The sequence below is a fragment of the Girardinichthys multiradiatus genome, chromosome 9 (genome assembly GCF_021462225.1).
Source record: "Girardinichthys multiradiatus isolate DD_20200921_A chromosome 9, DD_fGirMul_XY1, whole genome shotgun sequence".
NCBI classification, from domain to species: Eukaryota; Metazoa; Chordata; class Actinopteri; order Cyprinodontiformes; family Goodeidae; genus Girardinichthys; species Girardinichthys multiradiatus.
Genome location: NC_061802.1, coordinates 8,971,856 through 8,996,184, shown reverse-complemented (window position 1 = coordinate 8,996,184; position 24,329 = coordinate 8,971,856). Strand labels below are relative to the sequence as shown.

Here is a 24,329-nt window from a genome sequence, read left to right as displayed (position 1 = left end):
AAAGGATTATCAGTGGTAGCTTTATGTAAATCCACAGACAATACATTTTCAGCTAACTTTGTTCTGGACTCCATCGTCATATTTATGATTATGTAAAGCTTTGGGTAATTCATTATAACAAAGGAAGATCAAATAAGGATGTCGCCAAAGATGTATTTTCATTCCAGTATTTTCAGAGTCATTTACAGAGAACGTTTCAACACATCCACTTAAACAGTATTTCAATAAAAAGTGGTTTTATCTTACCTATGATCCTTGATGTAATATAAGCAATGTCCAGCTCTCCTTTAGTGTAACTGAAAGAGAAAAAAACATGTTTTAAAGGGATTTTTTTATGGCAATAATGCAATTAAAAAGAGCAATCTTTACTTAACAACCCTGCTGACAATGCAAATAATTTTTTTAATGTTCCCATTTTGGAGCATTTCAGCTAAAAATTTTAAAAGGACGTTTATTTATTCCTTCTATCAGTAGACGATTACTTTTGAAATAAATGGAGATTAATGTAATTAAAAATGTTTCTTTTGGCAAGAAGGGGGCTGACTACAAAGTCATGCCAGACTTTTCAGGTTGTAAAACCTTTGGAGACCATGTAATATTTTCCTTTTCATTTCAAATAAATGCTCTAGTTTGTGTTTGTCTACAACATACGATTCCAATCAAACCCATTGAAGGTTGTAGGTGTGATGTTACAAAATGTAAAAATGGGTATGAATATTTTTGCAATTCATTGCTTACTATATCATCAGTATAAATGAAAGGAATGTTTTTGCATTCCCATGTTTGTAAGATAGCCATAAAACATGGTATAAATGTTTCCATAAATCAATACAGAAGGACAAATGTTGTATCTAAAAACCATCAAATTTGCAAAGAGAGGGTCAGTACATGAACTTCAAGCTTCCAAAAAGGTTGATTCAGGTTTGTGCCTATCACTGTCAGAGCATTGGGTTGCGTGAAATGCAAATCTAAACAATTAAAGGCCTCTGTGTGTCTGGGAAAGGAAAGGCTGACTTTTTTGTTAGGATTACTACTGTTAACTGGACTGCCTGTGATCAAAGGGACATCATGTGGAAATTCATCAAGTACACACCATTTCCTTTCATTCCCAAATGTAGCCATTCAGAATAAAATTTCTTTTTTTATAATTGGGAGCAGCTGCACTGTACACACATAGGCACAGATAACCCACCAATGCTGCATGAAGGAAATCATGAAAAGCAGTATGAAACCAATAAGCTTGAGTCACACATGATTACTTTCTGTATAAAACTGAGTAATTTGTAGCTTAGTGGGGAAATCCTGTTGAGTCGAGTGAGCTGACACAACCTCTCTGTTAGCATGGGGCAGTGACAAACAGGACCCAGTGGAAACCTAGACATGAGATCTGCATTGGGGAAAAAGATGTAGTTTGACTCAGGTCTAATGGATGTCTACCTATATTTATTGAATTTATACTTTAAAGACAATGAGCTGTTTCAAACTTTAGATGCAATATTCAAGGTTTTAACATTTTCTCATTAAAATTCCTTGTTTTTTGATGGACGGACAGATGAAAGGACAGGAAATGGATTGATGCGCAGTAACTCAGAGCAAAAAACATCCATCCATCCACTATACCTGCTTCTACCATACTGGGTCACAGGGGAGCTGGTGCCAGTCTCCAGCATTGGGCAAGAAGCAGGGTACACCTTGGACAGGTTGCCAGTTCATCAAAGGACACACAACCACGCACACACCCTATTTAGAGAGACCAGTTAACCTAACAATGATGTTTCTGGACTGTGGGAGGAAGTCGGAGTACTCGGAGAGAACCCATGCGAGAACATGCAAATTCAATGCAGAAGAATGTCTTCATTCTTGTTTGAGGTGGATTTTTTTTATTGCATGTCTGTTTTATTAGTGATGGGACAACAAATAAAAGCTAGGGGAATATTTGCACATGAACTTTGTGGCCTGATGTTTGACTTCTTTCATTTACTTCACCAAACAAAACAAGGAGCGAAAATAAAAGACAGCTCCATACTGTCAAAACGAACCCTGATTCAAGATAACACAATTCTGTTTGAGCCTCAAATTATCTGTTTTATGTCATATTTTTGAAAACTCAAAGGATTCAGTTTTGTTGAAGTAAGTGAAGAAAAACAAGATTGGAAACAAGTTAAAGGCAAATAAATAAAAACAATTTAAATGCAGAAATTAGAGGAAGATAGATGTGTTTCTGACTGACAGGCTGAGGTTTTTCCAGAAGAACTCCTTAGCAGTTTTCTCAAATACGGTTTTAAAAAATATAAAATATTTTATTAAAAATGAATATACAATGTTTAACATTTGCGCCAGGCTTGGTCTGTTGCTAATTTTCTGTTTTTGCAGGTATAGAAACAAAGAGGTTGTGTTGCTTTGAATATAGATGGCGTAGGGGTCCACAGCAACCATGCGAGTATCACTGGGGCGTCAAATGAGAGCCAAGGAAAGGACTGCAATCGGAAAAGTTTTACTTTATTTGAATAAGCTTGGGATTTCCTTCTAACCAGTTCCATGAGTCTTACTTTTGTAAATTGGCACAGGCAGACAGAGTTCCTAAAAGAGGCACAAATATACAAAAGCAGCACATAAATTGTGTAAAACCTTTAAAATGCATGAATATCCTAAATGCAGAAATATAACAGGAGAGATGTCTGGCAGAGGTGTGGGTAAATCTTACCAGAGAGAAGTTCTTATTTTTAATAACATATGTGACACAGTATTGTAAAGGATGATGGTTTATTCTGCTTCTTTGCATTTCATTTAAGCTTGATTTTCTAACATTATTAGGTGGTAAGTCTAACAGGATTGCTAACATTTGTTTTATTTTTTAAGTCTGAGGTGAATATGACTTTAAAACCTTTAGTTTATCAAAAAGTCACTTTGGTTTTAAACTTTCAGGGACTGTTTGGGGTCACTGAGCAAATATCTGGAATCCCGAGGCTAAAACCAACTACCTGTACACACTGTTCCTTATCTTAGCAGTTCTGTTGGCATATCTAAAACACACACATTGCATGAGTCTAATGGATTAAAATCAAGCTAATTTTGTGAAACATGATTATCACCAACTATGTCATGAAGTATAAAGTATTTGAACTCCCTAGCCATGTTTGCCAGTTTCACCATTCTGCATGCTGAGGTGAGTGAAACTTAACCAGAGTAGACAGAGTGTCTGCACACAGTAGCAACATGTGGAAAAAGCATCATGTGCAATCGAAGTAAAATCTTAAGCCAGGAAGTTAAAGCCTGGGCACAAATGGGTCTTCCAAATAGACCCTGACCCTAGGCATACCACCACACTAGCTACAAAGTGGGTGAAGTAGAACAAAGTTCATGTTCTGGAAATCTCAGTCCAATTAAACGGTTGAAACGGTGTGGGTGAGCAAGGCGGCCTACTGGCCCGACTCCATTACACCAGTTCTGTCAGGAAGAATAGGCCGACATTACATCACCGACAACTAGCTTGGGGAGGAATACCCTAAACATTTGACCCAAATATTACAGTTCATAAGGCAATTCTACCAAATACTAAGAAATGTATGTAAACGTCTAAATTTGAAACATGCTTTAAAACATGATCCTAACCAAATATTTCTCTCATTGTTCTGGTATTTAGCAAATAGGAATGGTGTTTGTAATCCTTGCTGAGCGGAAACAGGAAGAGTTTAATATGACTTAATGTTAGACAGCTGGATTAAATAAAGGTAATGTCTTTTCATACAGTGTATGTACTGTTGTGCTCAAACGTTTCCTCACCCTGGCATCATTTCTGATTTTGGGCCATCTTTTTGAGAAAATGAATGATAACGCTGCATTTGAGAGAAGTGAACAAGGCCTGTGGTGAAAAATATATCATTCCTAATGTGAAACACAGAGGTGAATATCATGTTGCATAAGCCACAGATATACTACGGGGTAAGATGAGAAGAGAGGCAGTTCTGAAGTGTCATTTACTGCTATCTATATGTACCGTACACAGGCGAGGCACAATAGTGTGACGCGGGTATAACAAACATTCGGCATAGCAGGAGATGGTCAATGACTTTCCCGAGTTGAAACTTTGGAAACAGTATGCAAATGTCCTAATTTTTATTGGCACCTGGTTTTCGTGCCTTGCTGTTACCAAAAGGTGATGGTAATGCACCAAGATGTTTGCCAACTGTCATGAAGAAGCTAAAAAAGAAGAGGAGCTCTTTTACTGCCAGGCATCTGGAAAAATCTGTTTTTATCTCAGATGCCAACAGGACATCCAGAAAGAAGAGCATGCAGAGCAAAAAGACAAAAGACTCAACTTCAGATGGTCAATTATTGTCTTTATTAATATCATTGATTATTGGCTTATTATTACTGGAGTCCCAAACAAGTCTCTATGGTACAGCTTAAATATGAACAGGATAATTTAATGTGCAGATCAGTTTTGCTTTCTCTCACATGTTTCATCATGAGTTACATTGGTGTAGGTTATTTCAGAACCCTGTTATCTTTGGTCAAAAGAAACAGTTGGTGTAAATAAATGCTGTGAATTGTGTGAATGTCTTTCAGGCGGAATTCAATTATATTTTTGTCCAGAGATACACATCTTTACCATTGTCATTAATGGGCTCTTTCAGAATATAGTCCTATAAATAAAAACTATTATTGCTGTCCATGAATTATCCAAATGTTGATATTATCTTGCTCAATTTTATTTAAACATTACATTTCTGGAAAGTAAATGGATTTAACTAAAAATAAGAGAAAGAATATCCTTATTTTAAAGAAGCAGTTACATTGACAGTTTAGATTTTGATGCATTTCATGCTTAAAACACCACCTGTCATTTATAGTATCTTCTCATTCTGAAATAACTTTTCACAGGGAAGAAGAGAATAGTGGAAAAATTAACACATCCAACAGCTCTTACGTTCTCTCAAGATAATCCCCAGCTCTGTCTCCAAGCCTTACCTTCACACATTAAGTACATGACTTACAGTAAACTGAAAAAGAAGGAAAATTATAAAAGGTTTTTTACAAATAAAAACCTTAAAAATGTGGCATGCATATGTATTCTGCCCCCTTTAATCTGAACCCCCAAAATCTTCAGGAGTCACCTAATTAGTACAGTAGTAATATTATCTGGAAGACACCCAAGTGTTATATCTGAGTAGTAAATCTGAGGTTGTGCTAGACTTTTTTGTCAGTCATTTTGACCGGGTCAAAAAAATCCTGTCATAATCTTTTTTTACTTGTCACTATATTTCTTAAAATTATATTAAATAAACATTCAAAAGCATTTTTTTTCATTAATTTTACTTAATATTCAGTCCGAACAAACTGAACAGAGAATCCACATTAACCAGATTAATACATTTAACTTTTCTCCACTGACTGTGGTCCCAGGAACCACATATAATCAATGAAATTAAACGACTGCATATGAACCGATCACCTGTTGAGGTCTGAACGCCCAGTCTCACAACTTCCTCCTGCTCTGCATGGACCTGCATTGTGCACCTACACTTGGTTTTTCTTCATCTACCATTGGACCAGTCCTTCTGTTTTCACCTCTTTTATCAACACCACCTTTGTTATTGGGCATTTTGAAAAGAGTTTGGACACTCAGCTGTCGAGTGAAGCCAACGAGGTCATGCATCAAGTGAGAAAACACATATTAATATGCTAACTATGCTAAAGTTCAAAAACTGAAAATATTCAGTTTACACGACCCCTGCTAGTGTTATTATGCACCTTTCTCTTTTCAGTGAAAATCATACAATTTTGTTAGAGACCCTTAATTATCAAACAGCATTATGAAGACTCTATGGAAGGGTGGCAAGAAGAAAGCAATTATAGAAAGAGGTACAGAGTACATTCTGATTAAAAATGGCCTCAAGTCATGCATGGATCCCAGCAGAAATTAAAGAAGGGGCTCTGGTCGAAACAGATCAAAATGGACATTATGGGAGAACAAAACTCAAGCTGTAGTAGGAGATAAGTGAGGCTCACTCTGAAAACACAATTTCCACTATGAAAATAAGTGGTGGCAGCATCATGGTGTGATGATGATTTTCTCAGCAGGGATAAAGACACTTTTCAGAGTTGATTGGAAGATGGATGGATCAAAATAAAAGGTTATTCCTTCAACAAAACTGGATCAAGGCTGAAAAATACTTGAGACTGGCACTGAGGTTCACCTTGTAGCAGGAAAATCACCCTAAACATACAACCAGAGCAACAATGGAGGGGTTTAGATTTAAGTAATTCCCATTGTTAGAATGGCCCAATTAAAGTCCAGAAGCAGGTCAACAGTGGCAAAAAAATTTAAAGTGGATGATTACAGACACTGTGATGAACTGGCAAACTGTCCAGGGTGTACCCCGCCTCCCCCCATAAACTGCTGGAGATAGGCACCAGCTTCCCTGTGACCCATTATGGAAGAAGTAGTAGAAAATGACTGACTGACTGTTTACAGACACTTTCCAGCAAATTTCAATGACCTGGAGCTTATTTGCTAGGAAATTGCTAAAATGTCAGGCCCTTGGTGTGCAGCAGTAAATTCAGTGAAACTAGTTCTACAAAGTTTTGACTTAGGGCAACGGAATATATGCACACCACACTTTTCAGATTTTTTTTTTTAGAAAATCTAAAAAAGCTGTGTATGAACAACTTCTTCTTCACAGTTATGCACTACTTTGTGTTGGTCTTTCACACAAAAGCCCAATAAAAAAAAATAGACGTTTGTTGCTATAATTTAATAAAAGTGCGATCATCAAGCCAGATCATTTGGCTTAATAGTGATTAGTTAAAATGTAAATCATCCTCCTTACAATTGGTCCATGCATTGATTGAGTCCTAAAGTATCTAAGGTACAGAATCTGCATTCATTTCCACAAAGGCAGAAAAATAACAAAAGTAATGTTGAGGAGTGACTCTAAATGTCTGCAATATTCTGAACTGTCTTTGTTTTTGCTCACTCACACCTCTCCATCATCCAAACTGCCCACTCACAAATACCTATACACTCCCCTCAATCACACACGACTGCACACTTGGCCTGAATGAAATGAATATGTTAGTATCAGCAGTGCACAAGCCATTTGGCACAATGGGCTCAAATAAATAATTCAGCCAAAAGAGGGGAAGAGAGAGATAGCTAAGATGAAAACAGGACAGAACAACTGGAGGAGAGGAGGTGTGAGGGAGGGACAAAACCATCAAACTTGCTGATTCAAGACACATACAGGCTGTGTGTGTATCTATGAGTGTATGTTTGTGAAACAGAGGCCCCTTTGTGCTGCCCAGAGCAGATGCCTGTGCACAAACACACTGGAACAACCGAGCCGTGTCAACCTCCCGTCTCCTCCCTCCCTCCACGCCAAGCAGTTTCTCTTTTAAAGCTCCAACTGACACTTACTGTAACCATCCAAACATTACATAGAAAGCAGAACCAGTTCACAAAAACTAAAGTTACATTGTGAACTATGAAGAATTATGAAAGGAAGAATATAGAGGCCCTGTCCCAATGCCCACACTACACCCTACACCCTCTATGAAGTGTCTACTTTGTACAAGTGCATGTAGGGATTGAAGTGCGCAGGTTAAAAGTGTGCAAAATTGGAGAATTGGGACAGTAGGGGTTACGTCATCGACTTGCACCTCTGCACCGTATCTGCAACATCAAAAAGGGCGGGAACCGGTGCTGTTTTCACAGTTTTGCTGCTAAAAAAAAGTATTTTAAAACTGCAACAAGCAATTGTTTTGAGGAGAAGAAAGTGCAGGAAGCGAAGGAGGCTTATACACCAGACTCTCGCTGCGCCAGTGTTTGTTTGAAAGGTAACTTCAGTGTTATGGCCTACTGACTGCCCAGACTCACTCTGAACCCAGTGGTTTCTTACAATGTTGAGCCTGGAAAACCAGTAAAAAAAATATATATTTGTCGGCTTGCTGTCTAAAGTTTACGCAGTTCTTATTATTCTGATTTGATGGTTTATTACATTGATGGATGTGATTGGTTTTTGCTCAGAACGTCATCTACAGCAGTATATTGTGGGTAATATACTTTGGCAAAGTCCACTTGGGTGCGTGCTTAGCCGAAGTGTGGATTGAGGGCACAAAGGGGGCGGGGCTAAGGACCACTCTGGAGAATTGGGACACACTACGCACTCGAACCCATCAACTGGAACGCGCAATTCAGGGAGACAAGAGTGGAAGTGCGAGTATTGGGACAGGGCCCAACTTAACTTTCAATTTATTTGGAGAAGTTTACAAAAAAGGTGTTTTAAAAGATAAACCAGCTGAAACAAACAGGCAGTAAATAACACTTCCGACCGGTTTGTAGTCTTGTAAGATAATTTCAGACACACTGAAAAGCTTAGCATCATAAGATCAGTTAAATGTTTGACCAGATTAGAGCTGAGCTGCATTAAACAATTACAGCTTCCGTATGCTCACGTCTTTATTTACTTTATTTAAAGCTAATAAAGAATGTGGGTCAGTTTATCGAAAGGTCCCAAAAAAAGCTGGAACTCAGTCCCTTTGACAAGTGGAGTATGAATACTGAAAATTGGGAACATAGGAAGGATTTTAATGAAGTCCATTAAATTTCTTTCAGCAAAGATGTAGATGGACCACAATATGTAAGAAAATGCCTTACATGTTAAATAGTGTCACAATAAAGGTGCTCATTTTGTGAGATGGCAACACACCGTGTTTAAGAGAAACTATGTGTCAGTGAGACCTCTTAGTAAAGTGTGTCCACCAGCCTACATCCACAGTCTCCATTGGCATGCCTTATGGTTGGTGGTAGTCCACCGCTTTTATTACTTTTAAAGGTTGTAGGTCAGACATGTAGCAGACACAACATTTCATTGACTACTCGAAGGGATTTGATCTGCTATCACCACTAGTACATTCAGATTCTGTTATACTGGCACAAAGCCGGTCAAAGACAGCAACAGTCTTTTACTTGCAGCTGTAAATAATCTTCTGATCAAGGAATGAATGTTAGCAGGAAGACGCAGTGCTGTAGAAGTTTCATGCAGCTCAGCTTCAAGCTGTGCTAACACTCTGCAGCAATGTCTCCACCACCAACCACACAGCGTTCCATGCAGCCCCATAGTTACTCCTTATTTTGAAAATGAGCATTGTGTTTACTTACGTGGCAACCTGATGCATGACCTTTGTGGAGGTGTCCTTCAGAGTGTCTTTTAAGTTGTCCTTAAAGTTGCTGAAGAACTTTCCAGCTCCTCCCTTCACCATGTCCAGCAAACCTCCACCATAGCCGGCATCCACATCTGCAAGACAAGAGAACATTTAGCAAAAATGAATCCAGTAAAGGCAAACCCAGACATACTCACAAACTGGTGTAGACTTCCACAGAAACAACTCACTGAGTATTTGGGTGATGGAAAGACATCCAAAAGAAACCTTGACAAAAATAAAGCTTAATCTTGTCTAAAGCTGAACACTTGAGACATCCAGTAAAATAATGTGTTTTTTTTTTTTTTTTGCACTAGTGGCTGTTATTTTTCAAAATTTTCAAAAGTAAGTAGACAATAAATACTGGAGAGAGAGGGTTAAGGACATGCAGTAAACATCAAGGGTTCTGGGACTTGAACCCACAACAGCCTGCATTGAGGACTCAGGCCTCCGCTTAACCTCCTATGCCACCAGCTCTGTGTCCCACCAATTAAAATGAAATAAGTGATTTTATGTTTTTATTAACTGTTTTATTTTACAATCCTTTGACAGAGCACACAAACTGTGTGTTCGACTTGCCAATCAACCTGAAAGTTTGCATAAAGATAATAACTAACAAAATACATTTTAAATCCATTGCTGTTTGAAAGTCAGGTTATTTTTTGATTTAGCTCCATTTTTGTCAGTGTAAAGATATAGGTGCACCATGAAAAACTTAGATGATTTATTGAGTTGTTTTGCACATCTTACATCCTTTATGTCCTTTGTGTGTTATTAAGAAGTATTAAACTATTTCAGTTAAATGCAGTCTAAACAAAGTAATTTTGTTACACTCTATGACATATTGATATCCTGTAGATATAGATATGCATCTCAATGAACCTATGAGTCACTGCATAAAATACATCTGCTTGTAAAGGATTGATGCACAAGGGCACAAAAGCAGGACACACAATAAATTGCACAGCATTTGCACTTGTGCATCTCTCTGGTGAATCTTAGAAGACACCCAAGTGTTATATCTGAGTCAGCACCCCACTGGTGATCTTTTCTTTTCTGTCCCTACATCCACTCCACTCTGCAATCTGCTCATAGCAACAACAGTGTCATCATTTAAATTCTAATCTGGCAGTGCAGGCAAATCAAGTGATTTTAAACATGATGTATCCAAAAATGAAGCAGAAGTGGTCTCATCTAAGCATCAAGGGCTAAAATAGCTTGTTGAATAGAAAATTCACCCCCAGCATGTGCTACAGCTTATCAGTTTAAAAGTGTGAACTGCCTCTCTAAAACAGCAAGAGAATCATTGCACAACATGGCTTGGGTATACTGAGGACAGTCTGACTCAGTCAGCTACTGTGCCAATGCTGAACATCAGGGGAAAAAGATCCTAGTTTCTGGTATACAAACCAATCATGACATAGAAGGGAAATGATGCATGGTTTTCAAAATATTTTTACAAATCTGAAAAATGTGGTGTGCATTTCTATTTTGCCTTCTGAGTCAATACTTTTACCTATTTACTCAAACTTTTGCCAATTCATCTTTGCTTAATATCAGTCAAATTAGAGGGAGAGCTGCTCTGAACAGCAATTTTCAATTCTTGTCAATGGAATTTAACTATGAAGATGATCCTCCACTGTGGTATCAAGACTTTTGCAGCATGATCCCTTAAATCTGAAACCCCTAATTAAAGTCCAGTGCAACTATTTGTCACCTAATTGGTTGACTTAGGTGTCAACCTATGTCTCATTTTATCTCAATATAAATACAGCTGTTCTATGAAGGCCTCAGAGGGTTCTTAGAAAACATTAGTGAACAAACTGCATCTTGGAGACCAAGGAACCCAGCAGGGACGTCAGAGATAAACTTGTAGAGAAGTTTAAAGCAGGGTTAGTTTTTAAAACAGTATGCTTTAAACATCACGCATAGCACTGTTTAATCTTGATCTGAAAACAAAAAAAGCATGACATAACTGCAAACATTGCAGGACATGGCTGTCCACTTAAACTGACAGACTTAGAGGAGCAGTAATCAGAGAAGCTGCTATGAGGCCCACGGTAACTATGGAGGAGCTGCACAGATCCACACCTCATGTTTGCAAATTTGTTGACAGGACAACTATTAGTTCTGCACTTCACAGATCTGGCTGTTATTGGAAACAACCACCAACAAGGATCAGCAAACTAACATTTACAACTTTAAGTCAGATTAGTTTGACCACAGCCAGCATTTGTATCCTGAGGCCAAAAAATCACTTGTGGTTTCTCTAAGCAAGGCTATAATTTTACCAGCGTGTTTGGCCCTATTTTAAGCTTCACCAAGTCAGCAAGGGAGGTTGCCTTAAAAAGCGTAATGGAGACTCTATCTTGAAATCAGTGGCGGATGCTGGTCTTTCAAGGAGGAGAAGCTCAATGTCAAGATCGCTGCTTCGCTCATTTCGCTGTCAATCAAAAAGGGATTCAACCTCAGACAGATCATCCAATCATCATGCAGAAGCTGAGCATCCAGGCCAGCCAAGGCCAGCCCACTGCCCCCACACAACCCCAGGGCGGGACAAAACCCAGTATGGGAAGAAACTTGTGCCATCAGAAACTGAATTTAATTTGCTCTGACTGAATTTGTATTTGTGTAATTTGAAATTAAATGCATTGGTTTGAAAATGAATTTCACTAAACTGAAACTGAATATAATGGTTTAAAACGGACTTGATTTGCTTTGAAAATTGCTTTCCTTGTATTGAAAATTCAGTTTGATTACTTTCACTTTTCAATTCAATTCAGTTTTATTTATATAGCGCCAATTCACAACACATGTCGTCTCAAGGCACTTCACAACAGTCAGGTACATACATACCAATTAATCCTAACCATTGAACAGTGCAGTCAGATTCAGTTATTTATTCAAATTGGATAAAAAGTTTTTCTGTCTAAGGAAACCCAGCAGATTGCATCGAGTCAGTGACTTGCAGCATTCACTCCTCCTGGATGAGCATGTACAGGTCCTTCTCAAAATATTAGCATATTGTGATAAAGTTCATTATTTTCCATAATGTCATGATGAAAATTTAACATTCATATATTTTAGATTCATTGCACACTAACTGAAATATTTCAGGTCTTTTATTGTCTTAATATGGATGATTTTGGCATACAGCTCATGAAAACCCAAAATTCCTATCTCACAAAATTAGCATATTTCATCAGACCAATAAAAGAAAAATGTTTTTAATACAAAAAACATCAACCTTCAAATAATAATGTACAGTTATGCATTCAATACTTGGTCGGGAATCCTTTTGCAGAAATGACTGCTTCAATGCGGCGTGGCATGGAGGCAATCAGCCTGTGGCACTGCTGAGGTCTTATGGAGGCCCAGGATGCTTCGATAGCGGCCTTTAGCTCATCCAGAGTGTTGGGTCTTGAGTCTCTCAACGTCCTCTTCACAATATCCCACAGATTCTCTATGGGGTTCAGGTCAAGAGAGTTGGCAGGCCAATTGAGCACAGTGATACCATGGTCAGTAAACCATTTACCAGTGGTTTTGGCACTGTGAGCAGGTGCCAGGTCGTGCTGAAAAATGAAATCTTCATCTCCATAAAGCTTTTCAGCAGATGGAAGCATGAAGTGCTCCAAAATCTCCTGATAGCTAGCTGCATTGACCCTGCCCTTGATAAAACACAGTGGACCAACACCAGCAGCTGACACGGCACCCCAGACCATCACTGACTGTGGGTACTTGACACTGGACTTCTGGCATTTTGGCATTTCCTTCTCCCCAGTCTTCCTCCAGACTCTGGCACCTTGATTTCCGAATGACATGCAGAATTTGCTTTCATCCGAAAAAAGTACTTTGGACCACTGAGCAACAGTCCAGTGCTGCTTCTCTGTAGCCCAGGTCAGGCGCTTCTGCCGCTGTTTCTGGTTCAAAAGTGGCTTGACCTGGGGAATGCGGCACCTGTAGCCCATTTCCTGCACACGCCTGTGCACGGTGGCTCTGGATGTTTCTACTCCAGACTCAGTCCACTGCTTCCGCAGGTCCCCCAAGGTCTGGAATCGGCCCTTCTCCACAATCTTTCTCAGGGTCCGGTCACCTCTTCTCGTTGTGCAGCGTTTTCTGCCACACTTTTTCCTTCCCACAGACTTCCCACTGAGGTGCCTTGATACAGCACTCTGGGAACAGCCTATTCGTTCAGAAATTTCTTTCTGTGTCTTACCCTCTTGCTTGAGGGTGTCAATAGTGGCCTTCTGGACAGCAGTCAGGTCGGCAGTCTTACCCATGATTGGGGTTTTGAGTGATGAACCAGGCTGGGAGTTTTAAAGGCCTCAGGAATCTTTTGCAGGTGTTTAGAGTTAACTCGTTGATTCAGATGATTAGGTTCATAGCTCGTTTAGAGACCCTTTTAATGATATGCTAATTTTGTGAGATAGGAATTTTGGGTTTTCATGAGCTGTATGCCAAAATCATCCGTATTAAGACAATAAAAGACCTGAAATATTTCAGTTAGTGTGCAATGAATCTAAAATATATGAATGTTCAATTTTCATCATGACATTATGGAAAATAATGAACTTTATCACAATATGCTAATATTTTGAGAAGGACCTGTAGTGACAGTGGACAGTCACTGGCAATCCCTCATACTGAGCATGCATGTAGCGACAGTGGAGAGGAAAAACTCCCTTTTAACAGGAATAAACCTCCAGCAGAACCAGGCTCAGTGTGAGCGGCCATCTGCCACGACCGACTGGGGATCTGAAATTCAATTTCAGTTCCAAAATTCATTTTTTTGTGTCACACATCCAGGTTCTTGAAGCCACAGATTAATCAAACACAGATTTACTGATTCATGGATATCATTCACTATTGCTGTGTCCAAATTCAAGACTGCATCCTTTGACGGACGCATTTGTAGGCCGATAATGTCCTGGATGAGGCGACGAATGCTGCCCTATCTCCAAGGTTCCAACAAATGCGTCCTTCTTATCCCCAGATTTGAAGGATAGGTCCAGTGTATCCTCCGTGGCTCACCCTATCCCATGATTCATTGCGTCTCGAAGTAGATGATTCAAACGGAAGTAGCAAAGGCCGGAGGACCGAAAAGCTGTGAATAAAATTGTTTATATTGCGCATTCTGTGAAACAACTGAACTTTTACAATGTTTTTAGACGAGAATGTAGTTGTGTAAACCTAAAATATCTGATCAGTTTAATTGCACAAATGCGCCGATGTGTTCGTCCGCTGCCCCTGCAGCTGGCTCACCTCGCCAGCTGTCAGCTGACCGGGTGGTTGAGGTGCGCTAAACCCAGAGAGAACAGCTGACTCCCGGCACATTGTTTTCAAACTCCTGCTGCGTTTCCCCAATGGGTGGACGTTAAACAGATAGAATTCAGTCAGATAAAATCTAATATTAATGTTTGGTTTATTTATAATAATAATAATAATTATGCTGTGCAAATAAACTGATTTAAACTTTGTTCTAAAAGTTAATAAGTTAGTGTTTAAGTTGTTGAAAGCTTTACAAAAAAAAATTAAACAAATGGTATTTGTCATCAATGTATTTTATCTAGCGTTAGATTTTTATATCTATGAAAACAAAAAAATATTTTCAACATTTTAAATGGCTGAATAATGAACAAGATCATAAAACAATAACATTTTAAAACAAAACAGCATTATTAGCCATCAGCAATATGTAAAAGGGTAAATAAAAACCGTGTAGTTATTTACAGTAGAGACAGCGTTATTAACCTTCAGGCTCCATTTGTTCGATTTCACAGCTCTGCGCTTCGTTACGTTTCGTTGAGGTAAGGGCAAGAGAAACGCAGACCGACGTAACACCGGCGGCACACTATGCTAATCTAGTATGTTTAGCTAATAGCTACAGGTAGCATAAGTGTTACTGTTTGACCATCATTTGTTTACATGACACTTCTTATAGATGCTCATTTGACTTGGTGATTGAAATCCGCTAAGCTCATGTTTGCTGCGCTGCTCCAGCTCAACATGCCGTAAAGGAAGTTTAACCTGATGTTAAATGAAATCGATGAATCTGTGTTTGATTGATCTGTGGCTATCCTCAAGGACCCGGATGTGTGACACAAAAAACTGAATTTTGGAACTGAAATTGAATTACAGATCTGAATGTGAAAGTAGTCTAACTGAATTTTTAATACAACGAAATACATTTTAAAAGCAAATGAATTCAGTTTCAAACCATAAAATTCCGTTTCAGTTTAGTGAAATTCATTTTCAAATCAATGCATTAATTTAAAATTACACAAATACAAATTCAGTCAGAGCAAATTAAATTCAGTTTCTGATGGCACAAGTTTCTTCCCATACTGGGTTTTGTCCCGCCCTGGGGTTGTGTGGGGGCAGTGGGCTGGCCTTGGCTGGCCTGGATGCTCAGCTTCTGCATGATGATTGGATGATCTGTCTGAGGTTGAATCCCTTTTTGATTGACAGCGAAATGAGCGAAGCAGCGATCTTGACATTGAGCTTCTCCTCCTTGAAAGACCAGCATCCGCCTACAGATTCAGTCTGAGCAATTCAAATTCAGTTTCTGATGGCACAAGTTTCTTCGTATAGCCCAGCATTTTTGCTTCGCTATTGAACTCACTGTTTAAAGCGCTGTGAAGCTGCGAGAATGAGTAATAGGAAAGCCGCGTCATTACCAGTGATAAGAAGCTGATTCTGAACAAAGGTTGAGCGCGTTGTAGCGCATATTTAGTCAATGACATGTACACACAACAGTATATATTTGATCACTTCTTTTTTGACATTTTAGGGGAAGCTGAGCTTCCCTTGTAGTCTTAGAGCAATCGCCACTGTTTGAAATCCAGAGTTGAGTGAATTTAACCTAGATGCGCCAATTCTGCTCGATGCCTATACAGGTAGAGAGGATGCAGATATGGGAAAGCAGCAGAGAGATCTACAAAAAAAAAAAAAAAAACAGCGCATAAGAAAACTACAAAGGTAAAGCCTGCTATTTGTCGCCTCCTCATCACATCATATGGTTCGGTTCTCTAAATATATCGGTCTTCTCAACCCTTTTTGTGTGTCATTATCCTGGTTGATGTAAATAACACAAACAGATATAAACAATAAAGCCTGACAGGCTCAAAACTTCAGTGCTGCTACATTCCTAGACCTTGATTTGTTCTGAATCATGTCAAACTAATTTTAATCTGCCTAATTATAGCTGCTGCTGATCACACATTATTAGTCATTCACCATACAGATTAACCACTCCTTTCCATGTTATTAAAGGCTACAGAAAGCATGACACAACAGCATTACAGCTCTGATTAATTGCAGCTCCAGGCTGTCAGCATATCAGGCATGCAGAACTTTATTTAAGTAAAGTTTGTTCCCATTTTTGCACCTTCATTTGATGTTCATCTTCTGCTGAACCAGGAAAAAGACAAATATAATAGTAGTGGACATAGAGCACTGTAAAAGAGTCTTGAGTTATTATTTAAGTATTTCTACTTTCTTCCAGGGAGAACGACTTTTAGGTTATCTGTATAGTTCAACGAAAAACTAGAGTCAGCTACACAGTAAATTCAGATTGCATCCAGGATCTTCAAAACCAGTCAAATGGTGCTCATTTGTGACTAATATGGAAAACTGTATTTCAGCATAAATGCCCACAATTAGGCTCTCTTGGGTACTACTTCCAGGTAGGTTTGGAGATAAGGTTGAAGCTTGACATAGGGTCAGCGTGGTCAGTCCTCTTTTAAATTATTCATTGACCAATATATGCTGGTGAGCAACACCTTATGGATTAACTCTGCTGCCACCAGAGTTTTCAAACTGTATTACAAATAAAAGTCTGAAAATGTTAGCACATATTACTATTCAGCCCTTCCTGAGACAGACATTGTTGAACTACCTTTTGCTGCTTTTACAAATGCAAGTCTTTTGGGGTACTCATCTCCCTTTATTCTGGTACCTCTAAAAATAAAATCCAGTCCAATCACTTGTATGAACAACATCATGAGGACCAAGTAACACACAAGTCAGGACAGGGTTTAAGTCGTGGTGATGATTAAGCCGGGTTAGGTTGTGAAATAATATTTCAAGCAGAGCACTGCTCATCAATCTTGTGAAAAAGAAAAGGTGGCACAACTGCAAATGGAGCAGGATGCGGGCATTCAACTAAACCAACAGACCGGAAATGTAGAGCATTAATCATAAAAGCCAAAAGGTCCGAGGTGATACTGGAGGAGCTGCAGAGATCCACAGTTAAGGTGAAATAACCAATTGTCAGGACAACCATTAGCTATAAACTCCACAAGTCTGACCCTTATGAAAGAGTGATAAGGAGAAATGAATAAAAGTCATACGAAGTCCTGTTCACAGTTTGCCACATTCTATGTTAGTGACACAACAAGCATTTAGAAGAAAGTGCTCTGGTCATATGAGACCAAAATTGTAACATTTTCGCCAACGTGCAACATGATGTGGGGATGCTTCTCCTTTTTCGCAAATAAGAATGACTCTAATCTCTAGATTCAAATTCAATTAAATTCAAAAATACTTTATTAATCCCAAAGGAAAATGAAATGTAGCTCATTATGAGGGTTTCTTCAAAGAGCCGTTGTAGATGCTGATGGCTGTGGGCAGGAAGGATCTCCATCTTACAGCAGATCTGAAGAAGCCTCTGACTGAAGACACTCTGTTGTTGTTGTAGGACAGTCTCATGAAGAGGATGCTCAGGGTTCTCCATAATGTTCTTCATTTTATGAAGAATCCGTGTTTCCACAATGATCTCCAGAGGTTCCAGAAGAGTCCCCAGAACAGAGCCAGCCTTCTTTATCAGCTTGTTGAGCTTTTTAAGTCCCTGGCTCTGATGCTGCTTCCCCAGCAGATGATGGTAGATGATGATAATAGAAAGTATTAGGAAAAATCCTCCAAGCTGCACAGCATCTAACACCGGAGAGGACAGTCGTCCAAAAAAAATCAACTGTATCCACCACAAGAGGAATAGTTCCCAAAAAAGAATAAATCTGAATCAAAAGTAACAGAGCTACTCCAACCTGCTGCCACCTTGAGCGGCGCAATTCTAGAATCTCTAGATGTGCAAAGCCCAAAAATAACCGAAAGGTCTGGTGGTGTAATTGGACTCAAAGGTGATTTTACAAAGTATTTCCTCAGGGCTAATTAGACATGCATGCCTCACTATTCAGATGTTTGTTTGTGAACATTTTTGAAAATTGCGCCGTACTTTAGCTCCTCTTCTCACATACATGCCAAATCAGATATTAAAGGTTGATATTGTAACGTGACAAAACATGAAAAGTTCAAATAGCATGATTCACTTTTCAAGGCACTGTATCACTTCATAACTGTTCAGAATGGAAAATCAAATCTGGGAGATTATTGCCCCCACTGCCTGTCCTGTCTTCTCTGTGTTGTTTCCCTACCTTAGTATGATAAAACTCCTTCTGACGGCAGTGTGAAGTAACTGTACCTTGATCTCTTTCTGCTCTACATTATCTCCCAACACGTCCGTTTGAATCTTCCTGTTCCTTGTTATTCTGTTATCTGGTTCCTTTTTTTCGCTCTATGTCCAGATGGATGTGGGAGTGTGCAGACTGCTGAACCAATTTACAGTAGCAAGGCTTGCTAATGTAGACACCAGATAATGACTAGATCAGGTAAAACTTGAGTAGAACACCAAAAAGCTTGTCCACTCTGAAAGAGCGTGAGTCGGACATCATCAGCCGTGAGAGTTCTTGGCCAGAAAGATCAATGGTTTGTTTGAACGTGTTTCCCTCCTTCCAGAGAGCCAACCTTAAGCCTTCAATATCCGGCATGTGTGAAAGTGGAGCAGATGAATACAGAAACACACACACTAGCATCAAAAAGACCATGGGTAAGCAAGTGGGCAAGCCCTGCCAGGCCAAACACACATCTGACACGAGGGACCCCTTGCCTCATCCCCACCCACACTCCCCTCTCCACACTGACCCTCCCACTCTCCTCATCCAGCTTCTTTTGTTTCACACAAACATTTATCCCTGGAGGCAGGCTGACTGCACACAGCACTGCAGAGATGCTATACTAGATGCTAAACCAAAGACCTTCTTTTTAGTCATTATTCCCATGAGCCTCAAATTATTGTTAATTAAACCCATTTTGACATCAGAAATAGTATATCTGGTACTATTTATGAATAATTATCCATACTGCAATCTGTGCAAATACTGAATAGAAATGAACAATAAAAGAAAATAAATAAAAGAAAGTTTATTTACATATCAATTTGAAATCACTCCCTTGTCTCAGTTTTTATTTCCACTGAATAAGTCAGTTACCGAAATTTTAGTGCAGAAACACCTAAAGATATTATTTGGTTTATAAATATCTACATGTATTTAAATTTTCATTGTCAACGGATTTACCTTGTTAGTAGATGTTTTCATAGGATACAAATTTTAAATTAGAAAATTTACAAAAACAGATATTTGAATGTCAATCAGGTTTAGTTGTATTAGTGGTCAATGCAAGGCTTATTCTAAGAGATTAGGGGTGAATTTTTTAAAGGGTTGGCCAGGTGGGGCCCATTTATAATTTTGAGGTGGGACATCAAAATCAAAAGCCATAACAGCATTTCAGGAGTTTTATTGTTGTCATTTTAAGAGTAAGGGGTCAGGCCCATGGGGTGCCGGACATTCACAATTGACACAGACAAAAATAAAATGAAATAATTGAAATAAATAAATGTTGATATTAATTTAAACTAGTCCTCTACTTTTTTTTAATTCATCCTAAGACACTTTTGCATAGAAGTTTGTCTGCCCATGGAGGTCAGCAAGTCTAAAGTAGAGATGCAGTAATCAATCGACCAGAGATAGGAATTGGCAAATGTTTCCTTGATCAGCTCTGATCTGTGATTCCCAGGTAAGATACTGCAAAAGCAGATTTTTCTATTTACCCTGATCATTAATTTTATCAAAATCTACCTACTATTAAAAACTACTTTCAAGTTTGATCAATAAACGCATCTACAAGCAACATGTTCTCTGGCGCAATTTGTTTTGAATTTAGTGAAACTTAGAGAGAGGTTAAGTTGAATAGCCTACATGCATATACTGCAAGTCCTTAATGTTCTGTATGGTTCTAAACTTCTACTTCTATCAAAGAACCTGCAGCACAGGTTTTTCTCTTTTATGTGTTACAGGAAAAATAAAATCGGTAAAAATCAGCAGGTCCATCTTCCTGGAAAATGCCTGATCGATGCACCTGTAATTTATTTGGGGTGGCCATTGACACAACCTATACTCCCACCCCCTGCCTTCCCAACCCCCTTTCTTTGTGATGCCACTGCAATAAATATTAAGCACTCACAATGTAAACAGAGGATGATTTTGTTTGCTTTATTGAACAATAATTCATAATTTCTAATGACTTGCTTTGTGAAATGCTATTCTGATGCCTGAGACAGATTAGTATTGACATTCATATGATTTCTTATTTGCAGGAGTACATTGTCAATTAAATATGGTTAAAAATGTGTTTTCATCATTTTATTTGAATAGACAGTTTTTCTTTGTGTCAATACAACATGGGCAGTATAAATGTCATGAAACACCAAATGTGGACATTTTAAATGTAAGCCTAAATGTGTTAAGTGTCTAAAAAAAGTGTTTAAATCCAGGAGAGTAGCAGATATAAAAGCCTACATTTGGTCTCAGTGTGTACTTTCAGTGTTAGCCATAATAATGTTATCTGCTGGTTCTCACCGGGACAGGCGGCATCAACACTCTGTAAAGTCATCACATCTTAACTCGAGCCCTCTCCATATCAGAGTGATCTCGCCATCCAATCTGCCCGGGGGGCCGCTGAGGGCTCCTACCTGAGCTGTCCATGGTGCTGCAGTCCTCCTCTCTCAGCGGGCCTGCCTTCGATCCGAGGGTGGCCGCGATGGAACCTCCGAGTGAGCCGCCGCCGCCGCTGCTCCTCCTGCTGTAGTCGAAGCTGTCTCCGCCGCTATCGACCAGCTGCAAACATTCATAGCCATCGTAACTGGTCTTTTTCTTGTAGGCTCCTAACAAGCTCATTACAAAACAACGCAAAGATGTGGGGAATGAAAAAAAAAAGACAAAAGAAGGCTCAAAATGACGAGTAGGCTATACCACCCCACCGCCGCCCGCGTCGCTACTGCTGCTTCTGCCTGGTGCAGCACATGTCCGGCGAGGATGGGAGGACAACCGGTCTCCTCTGCTTTCTGAGAATATGAAATGCTATCGGTAGCTCTGCTCCCTCTAATTCTCCTCCTCTCTCTCTGGATCGCCTCCTCTATTTCTCAGCGCCGCATTTCACTACGACTCCCAGCTTCTGCTGCTGCTGCCCTCCGCTGTTGTCCCCGACCAACTTAAAGGGAAATCCACCACGGCTCCTGGTCCATTAACGGTAATGCTGCATTCATTGCTCCCCGGGTTCATTTTAATGTAAACAACGCAAAACTAAATTATGTTATTAGGAAAAGAAGGTAAATATACGCCTCAATACCCTAACCTCAGCTTCACCAACCTTCTGAAATGAATACAAGTAATAACATGAGAATGCACAAATGCAGTCAGCTTTAAGATAAACTATTATAATAGACAGCTGAATATTCTGGACCTGTAAAACACGCCTGTTTTTTTTGTAAATAAAGGAATCAAGTAGAGGAAAAATATGGAATCATAATCCTAAATATAAAAATACTCCGCTTAACTCCTCTGATAATCAAATAGGGTGAAGGATGGAGTCTTGTCAATTGGTTGTTTTTTATTTTTATTTATCAGTATTATGATGCATCTGTTCACTGCACAAAGAAAACCAGTCACACCAAGCAAGCAGTCCGTGTCTCAGTCACACTGAAAATTTTGGAAATTGACAGAAGTTGTTAAATGACAAGCTTCCATTCTGCAAAGTTGCTATATTGTTAGTCAAAAGAGAATAACAATATAACCAGCTGTCCTAACAGTCATGTTTTTGGAGAGTGGGAGGAAGCCATAGTACTCAGAAAGAACATGCATGCATGAGAAGAACATCCAAACTCCTTGCAGAAAAGACCCCAGGCCAGGTTTCAAACCCAGAAACTTTGTGATGGAAGGCAGCAGTGTAACCAACTGCACCACCTTTGAAGCACCAAGTGATGTTAATGTCTGTGACTAGATTTCCTAAAAACAATCTCTTTTGTGAAGACAACTCCAGGAGAAAAACAATATGCTTTATTATTAGGAAAATAAAAGTTTGACTCTAAATCCTAAACAGTTACAATTTATCAGTTTTTGGTGGACATGTTTTAGGATGAAAAATAGACAGTACCAATGTAATATCAATTATTTTATAACTAAATTTGTAATTGTTTTATTCTGACCCCAGGTTAGTACACAACAAATCTCAGCACAAAGATGGCATGCTTCCTTCCTGAGCCCTGTCCCCTGGCAACAGAAACCCTGCATGGTTCTGAAAAGAGGACATTAGCCTGGGAAACTCTTTTTAGGAGAGCGGATGGGAGGCTCAAAACTCAGCGGGAACAGAATGTCTAAAACAGAGGATTCCTGCTCCATAACCGGATGCTACGTGCTGCCACTACACTGGTGCACATTACCTCCCTGTTCTGTGACTAACTGAGCCTAACAATATCCATTATTTCTTTTCCACTCTGCATGTTTCAGACATGCAGCAAGCAGGTGCAGCAGCTTCACACAAGATGGAAAATACAATTAGTTTCCTTCCTTTCTTCTTCTTTTTCATTGTTATGATTGAGTTTTATTTAAACTATAATAAATGTATCTGAGTATACTGATTTTGTATAAACTAATGTGCAAATGGTGATGAAATAAAAATTACAGTTAATGTTTAGATGATTTAATTAGCATAGACAGTGACTTTTCCTGGTATTTGTTCTGATGGTCAGAAAATGTCTGATAAGCTGATAATAATATTAATTGTTAGTGGCTTGCAAAAATAACCATACTCTGTAAATCATTCATTCCTTTAGTTGTAGTTTTTTAAACAAGGAAATACTAGCATAATGTTTCACTTTCACCAAACCTACTGAGGAACATAGCTTTTAAATGCTGTTCTCTTATATGAATGGTTTTTTCATGTGTATGGCTGTAGATATATGCTTGTTAGATATTCATTTAATTTAACTTATTTATTTTAGCTTTGTGCATTTATTTTTCCTGGCTGGATAACAAAGACAAATTTCAATTTTATGTAGATTTGATGAAAATTATCTTATCTCATCTAATCTTTTTCTCATTTTGTCACATTACAAACTTCAGTGTATGTTGTTGAGCATCTATGAACATCAATTTTCACTACTTGCCACAAATTCTCAGCTGCGTTTAGGTCTGGACTTTGACTGGGCCATTCCCTCATGCTTTGATCTGATTTATTTCATCATAGCTCTGAATGCTTTTTTTAGGGTCATTGTCCTGCTGGAAAGTGAACCCCAGTCTGAAGTCTTTTCTGCAGCCTCTAACAGGTTTTCATCCAGTATTGCCCTGTATTTTTTCCTTCCACTTTCCAATCACTGACTCGCTTCACTCTCTCAGCTGAAGATAGGCATTCCCATTGCATCATGCTGCCACCACCATACTTCACTGTGAAGACGGTGTGTTCATGTCAATGTATAATGATTGTGGAGTGCATGACTAATAGCAAAGTAGTGCAAACCAGTTGGCTGCTCTGGATTGTATTTAGGAGTATCAAAGAAAATGGGCTGAATACAAATGCCCCAAACGATTTGCAGTTGTTATTGCAGCAAAAGGTGTCAAACTTTACAGATTTTTTGACGTTTCACCTCAAACCCCAATACAATACTTTTGCAAGGCACTGCATTTAAAAAGATGAATCAACTGCAGCCTTCCCCTGAATTCACACCACATGAATGAACAACAACTTTGCTACAAAAGGTGAAAGTAAACCATAACAAGGCAGGACTTTACTGGCCTGTTGTGACGTCAGAGAGACAAAAAACTGAGCTGAGCTTTTCTGAGCTGCTTTTACACAGAGAACCTGTTCAATAACATTAAAACTTGCTCTGATTTAGAATTTTCAAGACCATTTAAGTAGCACTCACCTTTATATCCATTGTGTGAAGTGTAAATACA

The 24,329-nt window shown here is 38.9% G+C and overlaps 1 protein-coding gene and 1 long non-coding RNA gene across 6 annotated transcripts in view; one reads left to right on the top strand and one right to left on the bottom strand.

Annotated features, from left to right (window-relative positions):
* The window catches only part of dnajc6 (DnaJ (Hsp40) homolog, subfamily C, member 6), a 62,040-nt gene that overhangs the window by 32,106 nt on the left and 5,605 nt on the right, over positions 1-24,329 (bottom strand). For 3 of the 5 annotated variants that reach the window (XR_007039661.1, XM_047374940.1, XM_047374941.1), the window contains exons 1-3: positions 21,071-21,283; positions 9,164-9,299; positions 247-296 (exon numbers count right to left, since the gene is read on the bottom strand). Coding sequence is in view for 4 of the 5 variants with exons in the window: in XM_047374940.1 (XP_047230896.1) it covers positions 247-296; positions 9,164-9,299; positions 21,071-21,275 (391 nt within the window). In the remaining variant the exon portion in view is untranslated. Of the gene's footprint in view, positions 1-246; positions 297-9,163; positions 9,300-14,955; positions 15,189-21,070; positions 21,284-24,329 lie in introns of those variants that run through there. The other 2 variants (XM_047374943.1, XM_047374944.1) reach the window with 2 other exon arrangements.
* On the top strand, positions 16,113-21,095 carry LOC124873905. Its single transcript, XR_007039662.1, has 5 exons — positions 16,113-16,182; positions 18,786-18,869; positions 18,997-19,087; positions 19,988-20,115; positions 20,966-21,095. It is a non-coding gene; the product is annotated as an uncharacterized LOC124873905 (long non-coding RNA).